This window comes from Conger conger, chromosome 15, assembly GCF_963514075.1.
Source record: "Conger conger chromosome 15, fConCon1.1, whole genome shotgun sequence".
NCBI classification, from domain to species: domain Eukaryota; kingdom Metazoa; phylum Chordata; class Actinopteri; order Anguilliformes; family Congridae; genus Conger; species Conger conger.
In genome coordinates, this window is record NC_083774.1 from 23123364 (window position 1) to 23145216 (window position 21853).

At 53.5% G+C, this 21853-nt stretch overlaps 1 protein-coding gene across 1 annotated transcript in view; it reads right to left on the reverse strand.

The window, feature by feature from the left end:
• znf609a (zinc finger protein 609a) overlaps positions 1 to 21853 on the reverse strand; it is a 109302-nt gene that overhangs the window by 14029 nt on the left and 73420 nt on the right. Inside the window, exon 3 of the mRNA XM_061222039.1 lies at positions 3972 to 4197. Coding sequence (XP_061078023.1) covers positions 3972 to 4197 — 226 coding nt within the window. The remainder of the gene's footprint in view (positions 1 to 3971; positions 4198 to 21853) is intronic.

The window sequence follows — 21853 nt, forward strand, 5'->3', positions numbered from 1 at the left end:
ACCTTTTGTTTTGGCAGGCCTGCCTGAGAGTTCGGCAGACGAAAAAACATTTCTTAACTGGAGATACAGACAAAGAAGGATGATTCACCGCTCCACTGAGAGAAATTAGGAAAATAACACTGAACTTGCCAATCATATCATTATTCTTATGTAGTCCTGGTCTCTCGGCGCCGCTGCCATGGTAACCGTGCCTCTCCATTGACCGCGCTAGCGCGCTCGTTCCCCAGGGAAAGAGCGTGTTCCACCCCTTCTTTAATACCCGGTCTGGAAACGCACCCTGGCCGAGAGGCTGCAGCCCCGCAGCCTTGGGGGGGAAGGCCTGTCTGGGGCATTACTGAGAGGGGGAATGGCTGCCTGGCGAGGGGAAGACAAGACTGTTAGCGAATCCTGAGAGGGAGCTCCAGGCCTGTGAGAACTTTGGGATGGTGGGCGGGCGGCCGTAGCGCGCACTCCTGCCTCGGGCCCCAGACCAGCCGCATCCCTCCCGCTTCGCTCCTGCTGTAATTCTTAAGCCTCCCGTCGATCCACGAAGAGCTCTGGGCAGGTTAGAGCGAGGGCAAGTCTTCCCGCATGAGCTGTGCCACTTCTCAGATATCCGCACCTTGAATCCATTAAACATACGTCTCCGCAGCAGCTTTTCAGGCCCCAAACCCCGCCCCCCACTGGATTAAAAAAAAAGAACGGAGAAAAAAAAAAATAACAGGATAAAATGAAGATGTCAACAATGGAAAATCGCGCCTTCCTCTGGCCAGCTTCAATTTCCATTCCAAATCTGTCCGTTGCGGCGGAGCTGAGCGCGTCCTGGAAAGGGGCCACTCGCAGCGCTGGACGGAGCCCAAGACGGAGTGAGAAAGTCCAGGAGAGGCAGGGCTGACCGCGGGAGGAGAGGCAGGGTCACGACGGGGGAGCACGCCGGTTTGAGTGGGAGAGCTCTGGGGCGGGCGCAGCCTACAGCGTTTCCACACTACTGCTCGCCTGCACGGACAGCCGCGGGTCAAGTGCGGGTCTTTATTACGTACATAAATACACACTTCATTACATATAACCGCGGGATGGAGCGACGTGGGGCTCTAACAGAGCCCTCTCTCCTCAGGATGACATCTCCATACAGCTGCTGACAGGCCGTCTGGAAAAGAACATGGCGCCGTTCCCAAACTGAAACCTTCAAGAGCACGAAAGGGCCTTTTTTCCCCTCCTTTTAAAAACCCGCTTCTGAGAAACGGATCATTTCAAACAGCATGGCAGGGCTCCAAATAAAAGAAAAGGTGCTCTCCCTTTGACGCTTCAAAAGGTTCCCATTTAGGCAACTGCCTCTCAGAGACTTTCCATTTTATCCTTTTCTTTTGGCAGGCGACCGGGCTGCTTGAGTGTGTCGGCATGTGTTGGATGTTAACTTGAGCTCCCAAACCTTAATAAACATTTCAACTTTTAAACTAAAAACACTAAAGAAAAAGATTTACTGTGGTGCAGCACAACCCTAAATATGGAAGTTAAAAACCCAGTGCGGAGCTTCCAGAGAGTTCCGGCGGGCACTCAAATTCACCTCAGAGCACCCCCGGGGAAGGCGACGGGGGTGCGGTGCCGCGGCATCCAGAGACGGGCACTGGTGGCACGGCCCCCCTGGAGCTCCGCCCCCCTGGAGCACCGCGCTCTCAGGCCTGCCGTTAGTCGCATTTTCCGGGCGGCACTTCAAGAGCAATAAACCTTTAGAAGATTTAGAGCTGACATTTTAAAGTGTCAGCATGCCGGGCCTCGGGAGGGTCTGTCGCTACACCAGGGTGACCCCGGGGTCACAGCCTATCGCTACTCGGGGGGGGGGGGGGGGGGGGGGGTTGTGTCAGTGGCGCCTTCAAATGCCACCCCTCCCCCACCCCCCTTTACGCCTTCTTCGGGCCTTTTCCCAGGATGCAAGGCGAGCTGCGCTCGTGACTGAAGCGTGAGACTCTTCCGGGTGGGGGGGGGGGCTGGAGGAGGTCATGCCTGTGCGTGTCAGGGAGCCCGCCTCCGCCCCCCTGGCGGATCATCCCGACAGCGCCATACAGAGAGACTCATTGATCCACACACCAGGCTATAAATACCGCGCACCTAAAGGTCACCATTTGGTAGTCAAATTCCTCCGCAAAGATTCTGCCCTTTAGGTGAAAATTAACATTACTTTAATGAAAAAAGTATAGGGACTTCTGGGGGGTGATGTCATCATGAGGGATGAGGAAGACAGCACAGCACTGTGGGGTAACACTACTACAGCACTGTGGGGTAACACTCCTACAGCACTGTGGGGAAACACTCCTACAGCACTGTGGGGTAACACTCCTACAGCACTGTGGGGTAACACTCCTACAGCACTGTGGGGTAACACTACTACAGAAGCCGGAGTAGAACAGAAGAAAGTAATGTTTCTCCCCCTCCATCGATCACTCTCTCCAGTCCTGGCCTTTGTCCTGCCATTACAGGGATGGGGATGAAGTCATTTGTACCAGTTTTTCCCATCTTCACACACAGGGATGGGGTTAGGACCATGGCTGATGTCTCGTGCGCTACGCCCCGCTAATCTGCCCACTGAACCAGGACTGGAGTCAGGCCTTTTTTCCACTGATAGGCTACATCCTGGGTATGATCACACGCAATCATGCGAACATGACTGAAAATGGCTATCCTGCCACTCACCTGGCTGTGTCCCGTGGGCTTTCCTGTGTTTGCTAATGCACCTGTGATTAGCAGCAAATCAAGAGTAAATTGACCGAGGTCATCCCTATGCTAAGCTCAAGAACATTTGGACCTGCACTGCAGCGACCATCCCGCACCCAAACCCATCTGTACTGGGGGAGGGAGAGTGAGGGAGGGGAGGGCCTTGGTGCACCCTGGTTCTCTAATCAACAACCACACCCCTTGTCCTGTCCGACCAGCGGGGAGGCCTGAGTGAAATCAGACACACTGCGCCCAAACTGGGAAGGGAAAGAAGGGAAAGAAAAAGAGGGAGGCCGACAGACAGAAAGAGGAAAAAGAGACAGATGGACAGAGAGAGGGAGACAGACAGAAAGAGAGACAGAGACAGAGAGACAGACAGAGAGAGGGAGGGACAGAGACAGACAGAGAGACATAGAGACAGACAGAGAGCGCGAGAGGAATAAAAGAGAAGAACAGCACTCGACTAGCCGTGTCCTCGGAATGCAGATGAGCTCTTTCATAGCTGTGGCTGAGAGGATTCCGGCGGGCACTGTGTGGGCAATCTGCAGTTCGGTGCCAACGCTGCACACACTCCTTTGAAGATTACATTTTTTCTTTTTTTTTCCCCTCTGCCTGAGATTTGGCCGCAGTGAGAGGACGGCGAATGTGTTCTGACGCCACGGTGAAAACAACACAATACCGCCAACCAATTTACCACAGGCCACCACATTGAATTATGCCCAAACCACGGCTGGAGGCGGCAAACTTATCGAAGTCATCCCAAATCGAAAAGCAGGGAATCTGCGACGCTGCATCGAATAAGCCGGGCCTCTGACTGGCGTGCTTTAAGAATGCAATCTGATGTTGACCACAGAGGTGCTAATGCTGTGTGGCAGGAGGCTGGACCTCACAGGCAGCAGGAGGAGAGGCCAAAGAGGAAGCCACCTGAGCTTCTCTGGTGGCCTACCAGGCTGAGCAGGGCCAGATGAGAGCCGTACCCACCAACAAGTCAGGGCTCCCAGGATCCTCGACGACAGCAGCACGCTGAGGGCCACTGTTGAAACTGAACTCAATGAATTGAATGTGCTTGACTGGGACCTGGGAAGGTTGGTGGTTCAAGCCGCAGCAGCAATACAATGTGCAGTGGTTGGGCCCTCGAGCAAGGCCCTTAACCCCACATTGCTGCGGTGGGGAAGGGGGGGGGGATGGCCCCTGCTTAGTTTTATCATCTTATCAACTGTAACTTTGACTAAAAACACCAGCTCAGTAACCGTCACGTAATGTCGCGCGGCGGAGAGTCTCACCGTCCTCGGTCTCTTGCCACACGATGCCCTCCAGGTTGACGCTGGTCCCGGGCTCGCAGGGCCCCAGGCACTCGGGCTCCGTGGCCAGGGCCACGTCCGACGTGTTGACCGCCACCGAGCGCGTGCGCACCATGATCTGCTCGCACGGCGAGGCGATGTCGCTGTTCCCCACCGGGGCCAGGAGGTGCAGCGGGGGCGGGGCGGGCGTGGAGACGGGAGACTCCATCTGCAGAGAGGGGAGAGAGACGGATCGCAGGTTAGCCCTCTGAACTCATGGGGGAATCGATCTGGGAGACGAACACCAGAGAGGGACCCCTGGCACACCGACCGATACGAGTAGCTGGATAGCAAGTTAAGCAAATGGGTTTATAGGTTGTGCTGTGATCTTCGGATAATGTTTAGCCGTTTATTACCTGGGGTGGAATAATTTTTAGTCTTTTCCGTGGTTATATATACTCAGTGACCACTTTATTAGGTAGACATGCACACCAGCTTGTTAATGCAAATATCATGTGGCAGCAACTAAATGCATAAAAGCATGCAGACGTGGTCAAGATGTTCAGCTGGGGAGGAAATTTGACGTAAGTGAATTGATTGTTGGTGCCAGAAAGGGTGGTTTGAGTATCTCAGAAACTGGGATTGGCACGCACAACGAGTTTGCATAGAATGAAAACAAACCGAAAAACGAAAAGCAGTGAGCAGCAGTTCTGTGGGCAGAAACGCCTTGTTAATGACAGAAGTCAGAGGAGAAGGGCCAGTCTGGTCAAAGCTGACAGGAAGGTGACAGTAACGCAAATAACCACACATTACAACAGTGTTATGCAGAAGAGCATCTCTGAACACACAACCCATCAAACCTCTCAGTGGATAGGCTACAACAGCAGATTCATTCTAAAAAAAATGAGTCTAATAAATACCATAAAGTACTCACCGACCGTACATATATATTTTTTATACCAATTTACATGTAAATGCTTTCAAGAAAAAGGGATTAATTTTTTGTGTGCATATTTGATAATAAAATACGAACATGGCAGCAATTTTCTACTTTTTCTAAATACAATGTCATTGAGTTCTTATTCCTCCTCAAGTGAACCTGGATTGGGTGTTTACTTGAGACGAGAACATACTAGCTCTCGATTTCCTCTCCCTTGTCGCGGCACTAGCCCCGCGAGGCGACAGGGCAGAGCGAGACACGGGGGACAGACAGGGAGCGGGTGAGCCCGGTCTCCCCCGGCCCGGCCTCCACCCTCCCGCTCATTACAGCCCTGAGAGCATTACTCAGGCTGAAGACACTTCCATTAGGCACATTAAATCATAGGACACGAGGCGCAGAGGTGATGGAGCGGGCCTCTCACGCGTCCCCCGGTTATCCATCAGCCCGGCGGCCGGGCCGCGTGCTCGCCGGGCGGCGCGTGCGGGGAAGCACCGCCGCCCGTTTAATTAATGATGTTTATCAACCAGCGCACGCCAACCCACAACCGTTAGAGCAGGAAAAGTACAGGCAAGAACAGCCCCCCCCCCCCCCCCCTCTAAAGAAAAGCTCTCCCATTACTCTTAAACTAATAAAAAAAGAACACTCAGATTTCATCAAAAGATGAGTGCAGATCTTATACGAGATATCCGTGAATTTAAAATTCAAATTTTCCACTTTGACGATTCACTTGGAAGGCGCGGAATTAAATAACTCGGCGGTGCCGTTGGTTTTCCCAGCTGGAAGTGAGAATGACTTCCCGACTTGGCGCAGCACGCCGCCATTTCCACGGAGATAAATTTCGCACGCCGAGGATGATTTGAACCTCTGCGCTCGGGGGGCGCGCGCTGTTCAATTCCTGCTCGCTCAAACGCCGGCCTCCCTCTCCACGGAGGGTAAGCTCCCGCAGCACGGACGCCCGGCTGAACTCCTGATAGGCAGGCGGCAGGGCTGAGATCAGAGGTGAGCGGGCCTAACGGTGCCCTTATTGCCGGGTGTCACATCACAATACACACGTTGCTGTGCTGCGGACAGACGAGACCAGGTGATCGCTGCCCGTCAGCCTGCCTGCAGGCTTATCCTGGGTCAGGCCTGGGTTAGGCCAGGACCACCATCGGTCGAGTGACACCGAAACTCTGTCGCTCCAAGTCCCTTCAGCTGCTCTAATGAGACGCACTACCCTAGGGCACGCTGTATTTTTTAAACCTTCCAGCAAAGTCATCTGTGAGTATGACACCACCAGGGCTGGTACAAGGCAGTTCGGGCTGAAAAGCCAAGTGACCCCACGGTGCGCGCGCCTGTTGTTCCCGCCACAACCCGCAACAGCTGCCTCCGATGTATTACAAAGCTTCCCATTTTCTTTTCTCGTTAGTTCGCTCGGGTTTCAAAATGGAGAACACGACACGGGCGGATGAAAACACCACCCGCGATCCCTACCCCAGCACGCAGCTATCTCTGTCTACTGAAGCAGCCTCTTGTTTTCAGCTGCAGGTAGTGTCTGTGGGTGGATGAAATAAACACACTCGCTACGCTTCAATCACCCCCTCTCTCCGCGGCAGGTTTTTCCCTCTGCCTGGGTGCCGGCGTGTCTTTGGTCATACGCCGCTCCGGTTCGACAGGAATAGCGGCTGGAACATTATGTTACTGAACGGCCATTTCCCGGCGCCTGCCGGCAGCCGGCCTGCGCTTCTGACAACCGACGCCGAAGGTGAATCCGCCTCGGCAGAAAATAAATCACCGCTCACGGGGTTCCTGCGACGAGCAACGCGCAAGACGCGGTTAAAAGCCGCCTGCAATTTAAGAGCGTGCATGACATTTGAATAACGTGTAGCAGATTTGCGAGGGCTGGCATCATGAAAAAAAAAAAAAAAACGGGGGCACGGCAAAAAAAAAAACTAAATGGCGCTTTCAAAGAAATTACACAGCCCTGTCGTGCCATTTCTATCGGCATGCAAATCTGTGTTCAGTGAGGCCGACTCCACCGCACTGAGCACACGCAACCACGCCGTCTTCCTCATTAGCTACACCCTGCTGGAGCAGGAGAACATCGGCATGGACCGCGACCGTGTTTAAAACGCACGCGAGGCCGATGGAACGGTCAGCCTCTGGGTCGAGGACCATCAACTCTGGCCCTTTTCTCGATCCGATTCCAGACAATTTTCTTTCCTCCCCGTTAATTAGTGCTACTTAAAGGCCACGCTGTCTTCACACCTGACTCCCAGGTAAAGGGAGAACCTGAAGTTCTCAGCCCTGGAGGACCATGAGTTGCTGATCCCTGCTCTAGGTACACAAGCGCACTGGGTGAGGTTTGGCCCTTTACATTAGTGTGGCACTTGCAGGGCAGCGTAGAGCAGGGCAGGGCAGGGCAGGTGAGCGTGGGTTGTTGCTGCCCTTATCTGAGGGGCTGAAGTGACAGAAGGAAAAATGGCACTAGTTCAAAGGATAATGAGGCCGAAACAGCGAAGTTGGCAGGATTGCTAGAGGGCAAACAGTCATAAGATTATGAACATGCAAGTAAATAATTTGCTATAATTCATAATGATACAGATTGATTTACAATAATCACTGGCCTTTGCACCGATCCGGATGGAAGTATTGTGACATGGATCCCAGCCAAGCGGAAGAGAAAACCGGCAAACAGGAAAAACCTTGGTTCCTCATTACAGAATCCCTCCGCAAAGCTGCCCGCCACTCAGCTTCCCAGCATGCCTGGGTGCAGAGCCCTGAAAAGGTGTCCCATTTGCATAGCTGTTTTTCTGCTGATTTTCAAAGGAAATGCGATGAAGTGGCTCTTTGTCAGGGAGGCTGTGGGAGGGGGAGGGGGAGGGGGGGGGGGGAGGTGTTTGGGGCAACCACAATAGGAGCTCAATTGTTTGTTGGTCTTGTCACTTTCCCTGTGTGTTCACCTAAAGCAACGAGCCCCCTGATGAACTGAGCGTGGCCTTTAATTAAAGGAGCAGCAGCTGGTGTCTACAAAGGTTCAGGGACTGCAGAGGGAGCCTCTTACAGGTTCTTATCAGCAAGGATATCGGTGAGCCGACACAGGAAGCCGAGGGCCGTGCCAAAGGCGTCCGTGCCCAACGAGGACAGGGGTCTGAACGGGAGGGCCTCCGCTCACTACACGCCGGGTGCGCCTCGTCCTGAACGGCCAGGAACCAATTCAAGCAAGAGCCACTTCCAGTGATCTTAGTTTCAGCGACGACCACAGCAATAATATCGAGAAGCATGGCTTCCACGCCAAGGGAAATTTTCACAGAGCAAACAAAAAGTGTTATTTCATTGTCGTCGGTGGCATTTTCTGCCGCGCAGCTCAATTTCCCCTCTTCTGCCTGCTCGCCTGGCTTAGTGTGATATCTATCTTGTTACTTGGCAAAATCTACCCTGCCAAAAAGGAATCCACGAGTCGCAGCCAAGTAGCAGCCACAGACCAACCGTACCCTAAAAGACAATAGAGCACCCAACAATAGGCTAATAATAAACCCTAAGCCTTGTAAAAAAACAAAAAATAATATCAATGAGACGCTTATATTCTCTACTCGCACTCAGAAGAATATTATGCTTAAGACCGTGTCGAGCAGATTCTCCAATACCACGGCCCTAAGAGAAAATCTAGTGCACACCCATTGTAAAATTGTTATCATGGACTTAATGCTGTTCATCGATTTAGTCTGAGCTGCCAATGAATGCTTCTGCAAGGGCAGCGTATTCAGCCAGAATGTCTTAAGGGCTGTAAGACCAATGCAGTGACACACTGTGTATGTGCGTGAGTGTTCAGTGTGAGTGTTCAGTGTGAGTGTGAGTGTTCAGTATTCGATGTGAGTGTTGAGTATTCGATGTGAGTGTTCAGTGTTCGATGTGAGTGTTCCGTATTCGATGTGAGTGTTCAGTGTTCGATGTGAGTGTTCAGTGTTCGATGTGCGTGCGGTGTGCGGTGTGCGCGCGGTGTGCGGTGTGCGTACAAGGCTCTACTCTGGGCACCCGAGCCAAAGCATTATTCAGACATTTCTTCAGCGTCGTTGAACAACTACAAACTGACACATCAATCACTCACTTCCCCTCTGTAATCCACCAACGCAGAATCAAAAAGCTCTCTCCCTTTCCCTCTGCCTCCGCTCCCTTCCCCCCCCCCGCCTTCTGAGTTTACAGCCTGGTTTCACAAAGTCCTCCAAGCCGCAGTGTTTGTGAGAGATGCGAAGTCACGCAACCTCTCCCTCAGCCGCACTCCCGCTGCGGCTCTGGAGCGTCACGGCGGGGCGGTCTCTCTGTGAGCGGGCTCTGTGAGCGGGCTCTGTGAGCGGGCTCTGTGAGCGGGCTCTCTGTGAGCGGGCTCTGTAAGCAGGCTCTCTGAGCGGTCTCTCTGTAAGCAGGCTCTCTGTGAGCGGGCTCTCTCTGAGCGGTCTCTCTGTGAGCGGGCTCTCTCTGAGCAGGCTCTCTCTGAGCAGGCTCTCTGTGAGCGGGCTCTCTCTGAGCGGTCTCTCTGTGAGCGGGCTCTGTGAGCGGGCTCTGTGAGCGGTCTCTGTGAGCGGTCTCTGTGAGCGGTCTCTCTGTGAGCGGTCTCTCTGTGAGCGGTCTCTCTGTGAGCGGTCTCTCTGTGAGCGGTCTCTCTGTGAGCGGTCTCTCTGTGAGCGGGCTCTGTGAGCGTGTCTCTCTGAGCGGGCTCTGTGAGCGGGCTCTCTGTGAGCGGGCTCTCTGTGAGCGGGCTCTCTGTGAGCGGGCTCTGTAAGCAGGCTCTCTGAGCGGTCTCTCTGTAAGCAGGCTCTCTGAGCGGTCTCTCTGTGAGCGGTCTCTGTGAGCGGGCTCTGTGAGCGGGCTCTGTGAGCGGGCTCTGTGAGCGGGCTCTGTGAGCGGGCTCTCTGTGAGCGGGCTCTGTGAGCGGGCTCTGTGAGCGGGCTCTGTGAGCGGGCTCTGTGAGCGGTCTCTCTGTGAGCGGGCTCTGCTGGACGCTGGGAGGAGGCTCAGCTCGTCGAGCGCGGGCGCAGGGAGGGCTCGCACGGCTGTTTTTAGACTGTGGAGAATGCGCCGGGTTTATTTCCGCCCACCCAGAGGCAGGCGCGGATACGCGGAGCAGTTGTTTGGCGGCCATTTCGGCTCCCTGGAACAGCAGCACGCTGGGCTGGACCGGGGCCTAAACCCCGGCTTGCCACCGCACTCGTGGCTAGGATTACTAAACTGAGCCCTGGCTTCGGAGGGGATAGCGGGAGGATTATTTCGGACTGTGACATTGAAACGGCTATTTTTCTCTTTTTAAATAGGCGGCGTTTAATTATACCGTCAGTGTCCTTTACAGACGGAACGGGCCGCGGTGCCGGGACGGCTGGCAGCGGGAGACTCCCGTGTTCCACCCCGGCGACCCCTGACAGCTGAAGCGGCCTCACGGGGCCCTGGGCAGTTATAGCGCAGGCAGACCACCTCGCTCACCCATGGGAGCGCTGCCTGAGGCCAGGCATGGCAGATTTAAATCAACACTGCCGTCTCTGACTCACTCTCCTCTCTGCGGAAGCACCGGTAGTGGCACGGAGGCGGTGGGGGGAAGTTTGTCTTTATTTGATTCTCTCAAGAGTCAAATATGCGACAAGGCCATTTTACATGTACACGCAAACTGCAAGGATCTGATACCTTACCTTGGATAAACAGGTACTTCCAAAGCGGCTGACAGATGAGCATGTGTGTATGGAGTGTACCACTCGACTCTATGCACACACAAACACACACATACACATTCACATACAGTACATACACACAAGTATACACACACACCCTCACCTGAAGCACTTGAATACTGCACACACACTAAATAAGGGCAGGGGAACAGGCCTTGTGGTTGGGCTGACTGGAAGGACTGGAAATGTACAGAGAAGGGGAAGCTCTCTCTCTGTTTACTCAGGAGGACGGGCGCAGAGAGAGCAGCCCAAAGCCTCAACCGCAGTCCGCAGACCTGCCTCTCCAGAGCCCGGCCGTTTCTGATCACCTCATTTCCCTCATTACCAACTCACCTTTTTGTCATCAGCGAGCGGAGTTGAACATCTCCGCTAAATCAAATTACCCTTCAGGTCGCGGCAGAACGGAGCGGTCCGGACGCAAGCCGGCAAGGTTCTCCCAGAGTCCGGCCGACACGCTCGATTTAGCCTGTCAATTCACCGTCCGAATAGAACGCAACCGAGGGCACCGCTGCTAAAATAACATCTTAACGAGCAGTTTCCCGACTCGGGGGAAGCGGGCTGAGGTTACGCAGGCCTGCGGGTTGGAGTTTGGGGAAGAGGCCCCCCTCCCCCTCTCCTGGAGCGGGACCCCTGTTCCTCCGAGGTCTGGACAGCCTCCCACAGCCGTCTCCACTTACGCGGGGCTCGTACCCCTCTGGGCTGGGCTTCGCTTGAGGAACACACAACTGCTGGCAAACGCAGCCGGGGAGAAAAACCAGAAAAGAGAAATGGCAGCCAGGCCAAAGTCATGGCGGTTGGAATCTCCCCCCCGCGGCGCTAGGAACCGTGCGTTTGGCGGAGAGACGCATGACAAAACTCCAGATTCCACCGCCTTATTAAAACATTCCACGGGTTCCCCCCTCGCCCTGGGCTCTTCCGTGGAAGGAGTGAGCGCGTCTGGTTTAGAGAGGTGCGGGGAAATGATGTCACCTTCCCACCATCCTGGCTGGGATGCCTGAGCTCTGACGGACTGACCTGGCGGCCCACGGGTTGTGGCCGGGGTAGAGGAGAGGCCCAGCGGAGAGGCCCAGCGGAGAGGCCCAGCGGAGACGGACCTCTCTCAGACAGCCCTGCTGCCACGGGCCAATATTCTCCAGGCGCAAGTGAGCGGAAGACCGGAGGAGAGGGGAGGCCAGGCTTCCATCACGGAAGGAGCCGGAAGAAAAGGAGGCGCGAGACGCACGCTACAGCTTCAGGAGGGAGAACGAGGGGCGTGCCGTCAAGGGCAGCGCAACCAGTCACTGGAGAAGGATGAGCAACATCCTGGCGGTGCCTACACCAGCCAAAAAGTGTGTCGGCGTTCAGACCAAAGAGGCTCACCGCGCTTCCTCCTCAAAGGTCAGATTGAAATCTGCCTGGCCTACACCTTTCTGGAAGAAAAGATGGCAGTGGAGATAAGCCTATTCACACACGGATCCAGACAAAGCCAGGCAGAGAGGGACAGCAAACCCAGACAAAGAGAAATAAGAAACCGGAGAGAAGCTAGCCGCTTTTCATTTCGATAAATATTTTTTTACACCAAATGTACCGCCTGTCATTCTTTTAAATCTGACCAGGAAGAACACGACACTGGCGTCTGAACTGATCCTCGGGCAGTTCAGACGCCACACACTCACCCATCCTTGAACCTTCGCCCCCCCCCTGCGACCTTGGCACTTATCGATACGGGCCGTAAACATTCCGTCAGTGCGAACGTTTCGCCCCGTCAGCGCCGGGCGTTCCCCCGGACCGCGGCCGTTTGAGCCGGTGCTGGCAGCCGTAAAAGCTCCCTGATAAAAACCCTGCAGTATCTGACCTGCAGCCTCAACGAGAGGCTTTATGGTGGCGTGTTCGGTTTGGGAAAGGGCATGAGCGCGGTGCGTCACGTGGGCCCGACCCAGCGGAGCGTATCTGCCATCACGCGCGACCCTTCCACCCCAACACCCGGCGCTGATAAGAGCCCTGACTGATGTCACGCAGAGTTCAGACCCAGCTTCCTCTGCGCTGTCCTTACAGTACGAACGCCAGGCTATTCCTAAACACACACACACCAAAAAACAAACAATACAGGCACTCAAGACTGTGATGGAAAAAGATTAACGTCTCCAGAACTTCACTTTGTAAATATTCACGCCGCCGTGGAGTCGCGTAAGATTAATTCGCAATGCTAAATAACGGGTTAAACTACAGGGCTTGTGTAATAGTATTCAGTCAACCATTATCTGAAAGCAAACAAGAGTTTGATACTATAAACGCAGTCATCAAACCGCGACACTTTAAGGCAGTTGGTTGTTGAATATGCATCCGTTCGCTTTCCTGATACCGTTTAGCACCAGCTAAGTAGCCTGGGATGATACCTTACCAGTGAACACCAGCTGCTGTGCTAAGTACCTACACCGCGCTGCTAAGCTATCGCGTTTTAATTTTAAAGAGCACATGAAACCCTGCCTCCGCTCCTTTCAGACATTACAAACGCAGGCTGTGGCGTTTAAATGGGCCTGTCTCGCGGCACATCAAAGGTTACTTCGCATAAATCACTTACAGGAGTAAATCAAAGTGAGGTGGAGGGCACTTTGCACAAGTACTGCCCTGAGAGGGGACAGAGCCAACGACCATGACTGGAGAGAGGCCGAGTTAATCTTTGCTGAGCACGTCTCAACTGCGAGAGCCCCGCTCAGTACTTACAGGGACCCGCTGCATCACGGCAGTGACCAATTACCTAGCTGGAGGGTTTCTGACAGCCAATCAGAAACCCAACCGATACGTGCAATGTCATCTCATAGCACAACAGCCGTAGGCCAGTAACGGTAGTAATGTGAAACCCTCCAAGTTTGGTCAAAACACAATGCTTGCCCGCATGCACAAACACACACACATGCGAACACACAGAAAGCGTTGTGTGCAACCAATATCAACAAACCCAACCGATCAGTGCCTTTTGACCAGGATACCATGATTTAAAAATAAATAAATCCCATAGAGTACTGAAATTCGAAGTCTTCATTGTACCATTTCAGGCCATAACGTTGTGAATGGTTACACAGGTCTGTGCTGAGCCAAGGCAGTCTGGAAGAGGCCATTCTGCCAGCCCCTAAAACAAATCCGGCGACGAGAGGCTCTTTTCTCTAATTAGAGAGGGGAACTCATTAGAAATTTGGACCGGCGGAGACGGAACCGTGCCTGTAATTTGGTCGGCGCTGGACCCCGGAACCCTCAAAGCGGACCACATTTGAGGCCCTGGATTGGTGGCCACGGAGCCTCGGAGGAGCCAAACCCCCGGGATCCCGGGATCCCAGGCTGTGGGCTTTCGGCTTCAAGCGAGGTGAGCGACGGCGTCGTTAAAGCGGAACGCGACCAGGAGCCGCAGAGCCGTCCCCAAAAAATCTCCCACACGCAGGGCTTTCATTACGGGCAGGGCTGCCTGCTACCAGAGCCCTCAGAGCGAAGCATGCAGAAAAAAACGACTAAATGCCTCCACAAAAGGCTGCTTCCAAGACGAGCACTGCCAAGAGGCTGGCTGAAAGAGAACCTTTTCAATTTCATTTCGGTTCTTAAAGACTCCCTGCGCACGAACAAAAAGAGCAGATAAACGGGAGAAGAACACACACGTGCGCACAAACGCGGGCGCACCGCTTTCCACGAAGACGCCCGCAATTTCAGCTTAATGAAGCTTAATTTGAGCCGGCGTACCCCCGTAACCCAGATTCGTACCTCGGCGGCGTTTATCCGCGCCCGCCCCGCGTGTCGTTTAAGACCGGGAAACGTGGCGAAGCCCCGCTCTGCGGCTCATTTGCATATGCAAGCCTTTCGAGGACGGCACCGTTCCCCCTCCTCAGAAAAAAACAAAAAAAACAAAGCGCATTAGGATGCGAGTCTGCGGGTCTGGCATGTTCCACAGCCGCTTTAATTACCATTATAAAACTGACATCGGGACGGCTTTGCAGGTGCACTGCTCAGCAAGTCTGTACCTTAACCGTCTAAAAGCACCGATTTAAGAAAGCGAAACATCTATAATTCATGGGGGAGAAAAAAAAAACAAAAAAAAAAAAAACAGCGAGAGCCACAGTCGCAAACCAAGCACTTCTCTAAATCACTGGCGCCCGGCGCATTTGGCGCTGCATCCTGCGCGGTGTTTTATGCGATGCGTTTAGAGGCCCAGGGAGCGCGGCAGGGAGCGCCCCGCTGCAGCACGAACCTGTCTGCAGGCGCCGAAACCCCGCCACGCCCTGCGCCCACGTTCCCGGCCCAGGACCGGCGCCCGCCCGCGGGGGCTGAACTACAATCCCAGCATGCAGTGTGCCTCGCCGTGCGGCGCGGCCGCCCGGAGCAAATTAGCCAGCTAGAGCGCCGCCTCGCACACTGACCGGTCGCCCCCAACCCCTACCCCCCCCAAAAAAATGCTCATTTAAACAACACGTTCTAAACTCAGCGCCCAGTAATTAGGGCTGTGAGATCCACACTGGCACGAATGGCTACAACTGCTGCAAAGCAACAAGAAAAAAAAAAATCCCACAAAAAAAAACAAAGAGAATGAACAGCCTTGCTGTTTTAAATACCTTGTCACAGGGAGTCCTCCTGCCAAGCGCCTCCACAGAAAGCTGAACGCCACCTTGTTTGCATTTCATGGCTGGCAACTTCCCTGACCGAGTGGTATCTGCTGTCCCAGGCAGGATTGATTGAAGGGGAGGACGCCAAACAGAAGATTCTATGGCGCTGGAGACATTTTCCACACAAACCAGAGGGGAGGCAACCGCATCAGACAGCCTGAAGGGCTGTGTTCCCTTTCATCTACAGGCCCTTAGCAACAGCTTCAGATTGCTATTCACCTGTTGCTAAGAGGAGACTCTCAGCCGATCCTTCCTCACAACCCAGCAACATCAACGAGGAAGGGAAAATTTCAATAAAAAAAAAATACATAAATGTAAAATGGTGATGAAAGCGTCTTTCTAAAAACAAAAATTCTGACGCGATAACAAAAGGTTTGATCGAACAACGACCTCTGGCTTTTTTTAAAAGAGAAAAAAAAATAAGAAAAAGAAAAAAAGAGTGATATTCAATAGAAGACAAAAGAACATGGAACACCTGATTTGATTAATAAACAAAACAGGCAGTTTGAGAGGCAGCTAGAAATAAAAGCTTTACCTGAAGAGGCCCTTTATTGGCGTTCAGTAACAATCACTGCAGGTGCTTTACAGTAGAGCTTCCTCTCCCGCGCCAGCTACCTGCGGCATTGAAAAGAGTGAACGCAGACGAGAGCTGGCGACGGTGGGGGAGGGGAGCCAGGAGTCCAAACCTTGTCAACACCTGTAATTTGGAGAGGAAGAGTGGCTCGGATAAACAAGCGTTTCCCAGAGACACCTGGGAGCGGGGAGGGTGTGACACGGCACACAAAGGCGCGCGAGAGACCTTATCCCCCCCCCCTAAAAACGACCGCCCAGCAGACACGCCGCTCTGCGCTCTCCAGGCCGAGCGAGACGGAATGCTTCTGGCTCGGACGTAATTGCAGAAACATGAGAATGAGAGGTGGAGGGGGGAAAAAGTGACTCCATCTTCTAAGAGCAACCAGCTGCGCTACCCAGAGCAATCCCACAGGTCGCGAGGCTAAAGAGAGGCAGCGGAATCGTTACTCTCTCCCGACGCTGCGCTCTGAAGGCGAGGCCCCCGCGAATGCGTCAGAGCAGCTCTCCTGATCAATTATCGATGCCCCGAGTGTTAGAAACGGGTCTGAATCAGCGCGAGGACCTCTCGTCTTGAAATGGCGACGGCCTCCCGGTTGCTATGCGCCTGCCTGGCGGTTAATTGCCGTGCGTGAGCAGGGAAACGGGAAGGGGGAGAGGGGAGAGAGGGGGGCAGCGTTCTGCCTCAGCCGGAGCTGGAGCGGTTACAGCGTGCTTCCGCCGACACGGACGTCAGAGCACGGCTCGCTCAAATTGAATCGGGCCCCGACAGGAACAGGAAACGAGCGAGGCACGCGATTCCACGCGCTCCGTCCCGCGCTGTCGCCCGGTCCCTTAACCGCGGTTCCAGTTCCACAAGGACCTCAGTCTCCACCCTGTGTGCTCGTAATGGCCGAGTCAGCCATTCCACGCCACGCACAAGCCTGTATTTATACTCTGTTTTAATGTGTTTTTACTCCCGGATAGAGCAGCGGCTGCTTTAGCGCTAGCCCCCATCAGGGGCGCCTCTGGCTCCTTGTCCATGCGTGAAAAAGAGGCTGTGGAGAAAAACAGAGCCCCTCTCTGCTCAAGGTGAAAGGCTGGTGTGACCCGAAAGAGCTGCCTCTGTTCTTTATGTAATATGACCTTAACAGGAGAAACAGGGGGAGGAGAGGGGGGGAGGGGAACAATCCATTTCTACAGAAGGCTTTACAATCAAGATAGTGTTTCGCAACGCCCTCCAGCTTATCTGTGTCCAGGGCTGAGAGAGCATTAGCCAGTAGTGGAGCTCGCCGCTCCTCTTCACACAACATAAAGAAAGGATCGGGGGAACCGCCTAATCACTGAAACCGGGCTGAGGAGAAGAACTACCTCCCCAAGCAGGAAACGTTTCCTCATTCGTGTGTCACAGAATGTGTCACGTATTACTGAAGAAAAGAAGAAGAAAAATAGAGAAAAAAAAGCACATTCACAGAACGGAAAATTCCAGAAAAAGGAGGGGGAAAAAAAAAATAAAATAAAAGATCAACCATTTCCAAGCCCCGTTCCCCCAGGGAAAGGCTGCCCCTGGCAGCAGACTGCAGTGGCTAAAGTGCAATTGAGAGGTTGACTGCAGCTGAACCTTCCTCTCGGAGGTATGGCTGGCTGGCTCACACCCAGCAGGTGCTTGCTACACAATTCTCCAGTCCCAGTGTGAGCCTGCCTCCCCCCTCCCCCCCGGGCAGCTGGCTGACTCGGGCCAGCGCCTGGCATTGTGTGTCGGCTGGGGGAAGGGGCGGTGGGGCTGGGGGAAGGGGCGGTGGCGCTGGGGTAGAGGGGGGGTTTGCGCATTGTGAGCAGCAGAGCTGGGCCTCCCCCCCCCTTGGCTGAGCATGGCCACCTGAATTCTTCCACGTCTGTGGTCGGCGGAGAAAATGGAAGCCCTCTGTGGGAAGCGTTTTCTCCTCTCCCTGCTAACAGGACCGGGAGAGCTATTCGCCTCTTCCCACCAGATGGGCTGTGCGATTTCATTCAGAAACACTTTTCCAAGCCAGAGTCTTGTAATGTGAGCAATATTAACCCTTCGAAACGCTCTGGCCTTCGTCAAAGGCAAGCCACTGGCTCAGTAAAATCACTGCTTCAAGCGAAACTCCTTTACCTTCCCTCAGAAATCCCACAGGGACCATCAATAATGAAAGGGGGAGAGAGAGAGAGGAGGGAGAGAGAGGAGAGCTCCTGGTCTCTCTGACGGTCTGAGCGCATACAGAATGTCTAAACGGAGAGGGCAATCTGCTGCTCTCGCAGGACCAGTCTCCCTGCCACACTCTGACAAAGTCCCATCTGTGCTGCGGAAAATACCAGATACGCTGCCCCTCCCCCACCGCACTGACCCCAAGCCATTCCACAAGTACGGTATTTATTACAATAATAATCCCCATTCTTGTCAAGGTCACCCAGCGGAGCTGGGACCGAGGGGATGGATGTGCAGAGGAGATGGAGATAAGCGGCCTGCAGTGTTGGATTTCTCCCCGTAGCGCTGCTGCTCCTCCACGCGCCCCGGCGTTAGGGCCCCCGCGTTAGGGCCCCCGCGTTAGGGCCTGGCGTTACGCGCTCGGCCCCTCTCTCACAGCGAATCAGGAGACACGTTTTGAGCTGCTCACGCAGTAACATAGGGGAAACCACACTGTTTCAAAGCATCCTTCAGTCGCATAAAACTGCTCTGGAACAAAAATTTACTGGAGAAAACTAAAACAAAAGATTTCCTCTGCCAAACAAAAGGAACATGCAACTGTACTGCTACTATGCTCAACCAAATTTAAATTCAAGGGATGGTTCTCATTTTTACATCCAGGTCAGTTGAAAATTTGTGACTGCAGTCTAAACACATGCAGGTTAGGAGACTTGGGGGGGCATTAACAGGGCGTTGCTGCAAAAGAGCATGCGTGCTCAGTCAACTTACCCTGTATAAATAAAGATTCATAAATAAACAAAGACACTGTTAATAAACCAGAAAATATACCACAAATAAACACTTTGTCATTTGTGTGCAAAAATATATCTTGCAACCAATACAGCAGTATTGCAGCCCCAATCAAACAAATGTTATTTGGCTCACAAAGCTACTGGCTAACAAGACAGTGAGCTACTCATATTCAAAGCAGGAGGGCTTGAGCCCGATTTGTCACATAATTCCGTAGCAGCTCAGTGGACCTGGCTCTAAAAACCGTGAACTACGCCTTTAAGCTACATTTCACAAACGACTATTTCAAAAGAGAGAGGAAAGAGAGGGAGGGGGAACAAGAGCGAGAGAAGGAGAGGGAGAGAGAGAGAGATTTGTCCTGAGGTACATCATTCGCCCGCAGACCTTACAGCACCCTGTAACTGTCACCGTACTCATATCATTTAGAGGGATTTGACTTATGAATGGCACCTTTACCACTCCAGCCCCGCTCGCCTTGCGCGACACAAAGCCCCGGAATAAATCTGTGGCTTCTCTGAGGAATGTCAAAGAGGGTTTTGGTGGGCTGATAAGACCCCCTGGCGCCTGCAGAAATGGGCAGAGTGTCATAAATTCTGCTCTCGCTGTGGAAAAGCCACCTTTCAGCGGGCTCGCCGCACTGTCGGAGCCACCGTCTTCATTTCAGGGTTACAGGGGTCGGTCCGCAACTGTAGACACCTCGGGGACTTTAACGTGCTACAGGAGAAGGTTATCGGCAGCATTTACATCCAGTGGGCAGAGGTGCGTTAAGCTACTTTTTAACGGCCTCTTATCACAGCGTTTTACCCGCTCCCGGCTACGTTCCGGCGCCCTACCAGCGGCCATCTTGGCATTTCCAACATTTCGATAAGTTGACCCACACATCAGATTAGCCCTCTCCATTAGCATGTTATCAAAAACTACAAAGGCTATCTGACCTCGCAAAACTACGCACTGAAGGAGGTTTTATTTTTACCTGTGTGGTTAATGTTAATCTATCCACTATTCCATTATAGATAAAAGGCTCACATTTGCATCCCAAAAAAAAAAAAAAAAAAAAAAAAAAACCTCAGGAGAGCTGACAGTGCCTTTGAACACAAATTTTCTTTTTCTTTTTTTAATCAAAAGATTTTAATACACAAATGTGAGCACAGCCCACGAGAGGCTACAGGTGTTGTCTAGTGCAATGCGAACGGTACCATACCTGCATGGAACTGTAGGCGCAGCGTTTAGGCATCAATCAGGTGAAAGCAGCCTTTTTAGGAGGCACCAGATTGCCGCCATGTTTTGTGCTGCCTGACATGAAAGGGGCCTTGTTCATTTATTATTTCTAAAAAGCTGAGCCACGAGGCTTTGGACAAAGCGAGATTCCCTTCCTCGCCCCTCCACCGAGTCTTTTGTGACGCGTCAGACTTGCAAAACAAGTTGTTATTCTGCTTGTGCCATTTCCCGAGGGGACGCCGCCACGAGGTATTTATAGAAGGATTCTGTCTTCCCCTGGGCTTCCTGCGCTGCTGTGGGTGGGGCCTCCCGCCATGGCGGACAGACACAGCGCTCCTCCCCTCCCCCAGCCGAGCGGTGAGCAGACCAGACTCTCTCCCACAGCACAGCTGCAGAAACTACCACCCTCCCCCCCTCCCCGGCCTTCTCAACTCCCTCTCCAAACCAGGCCCCGCCCCCACTCCACATTCTTAAACTGCCAGGGATTCAAAACACTGCTAATAATGCGCCACCTTCCCAGCCCAGCAGCGCGCCAGAGAACATCCCACAACACGCCAGAGAACATCCCACAACACGCCAGAGAACTTCCCACAATACGCTCTGTTCCAGCCCTGCAGCGCTCCAGAGAACTTCCCACAGCACACCAAAGAACTTCCCACAGCACGCCCGAGAACTTCCCACAGCAAGCCCGAGAACTTCCCACAGCAAACCCGAGAACTTCCCACAGCAAGCCCGAGAACTTCCCACAGCAAGCCCGAGAACTTCCCACAGCAAGCCCGAGAACTTCCCACAGCAAACCCGAGAACTTCCCACAGCACGCCCAAGAACTTCCCACGGCAAGCCCGAGAACTTCCCACAGCAAGCCCGAGAACTTCCCACAGCAAGCCCGAGAACTTCCCACAGCAAGCCCGAGAACTTCCCACAGCAAGCCCGAGAACTTCCCACAGCAAACCCGAGAACTTCCCACAGCAAACCCGAGAACTTCCCACAGCAAGCCCGAGAACTTCCCACAGCAAGCCCGAGAACTTCCCACAGCAAGCCCGAGAACTTCCCACAGCAAGCCCGAGAACTTCCCACAGCAAGCCCGAGAACTTCCCACAGCAAGCCCGAGAACTTCCCACAGCAAGCCCGAGAACTTCCCACATCAAGCCCGAGAACTTCCCACAGCAAACCCGAGAACTTCCCACAGCAAGCCCGAGAACTTCCCACAGGACGTTCCTGTTCCGCTTGCGCCTTTCATGGCATAGGGGCCCCGGCGTTGTGGAACCAGGGCACAGTGGGTAACTGCAGGGGGAGGAGACCCCAACGATGCCTCAGCCTACTCCCCAAACACAGGGCCACCCAGACCACTGGTTCATCACTGCGTCAAGCCACGGGCCGTCTGCACAAACCTACCTACACGCCAGTAACAGGCGACAACAGAGGACGGAGGAAAGCGGAGAAAGAAAATCATCAATTTATTTGATTTGCCCTTTCCGTCTCTTCTCTGGCAGACCCAGCTCCAGTGCGAAAAGCAGCATCACAGCTAGATGACCTTGTTAGTTCAAGCACTTAATCCGCTAATGCTCTGATAAAAATAAACTGGAAAAGGGGGGTGGAGGTAGGAGACTGTCAGGGCCCACTCAGCCACAGCTGCTGTCCCAGGCCTCGGTGACCCTCAAACCAGGGGATGGGGCACTGGCACAGCCAGTCTTGCCCGGAGGTGATGACGTGCCATTCTGCCACTAACAGGCCTAGATAAGGCACTCCATTTACACACGTAGCACACAGGCTAACTGGAGAGGAGCTGCACAACACTGAGGAAAGTATAATACTGCAACGCCATCTGCACACTTCAGTAGGAACCCCACTGGCTGACCTTTGGCTGGGGAATCTGAGGAGATTCTGATTGGATAAAA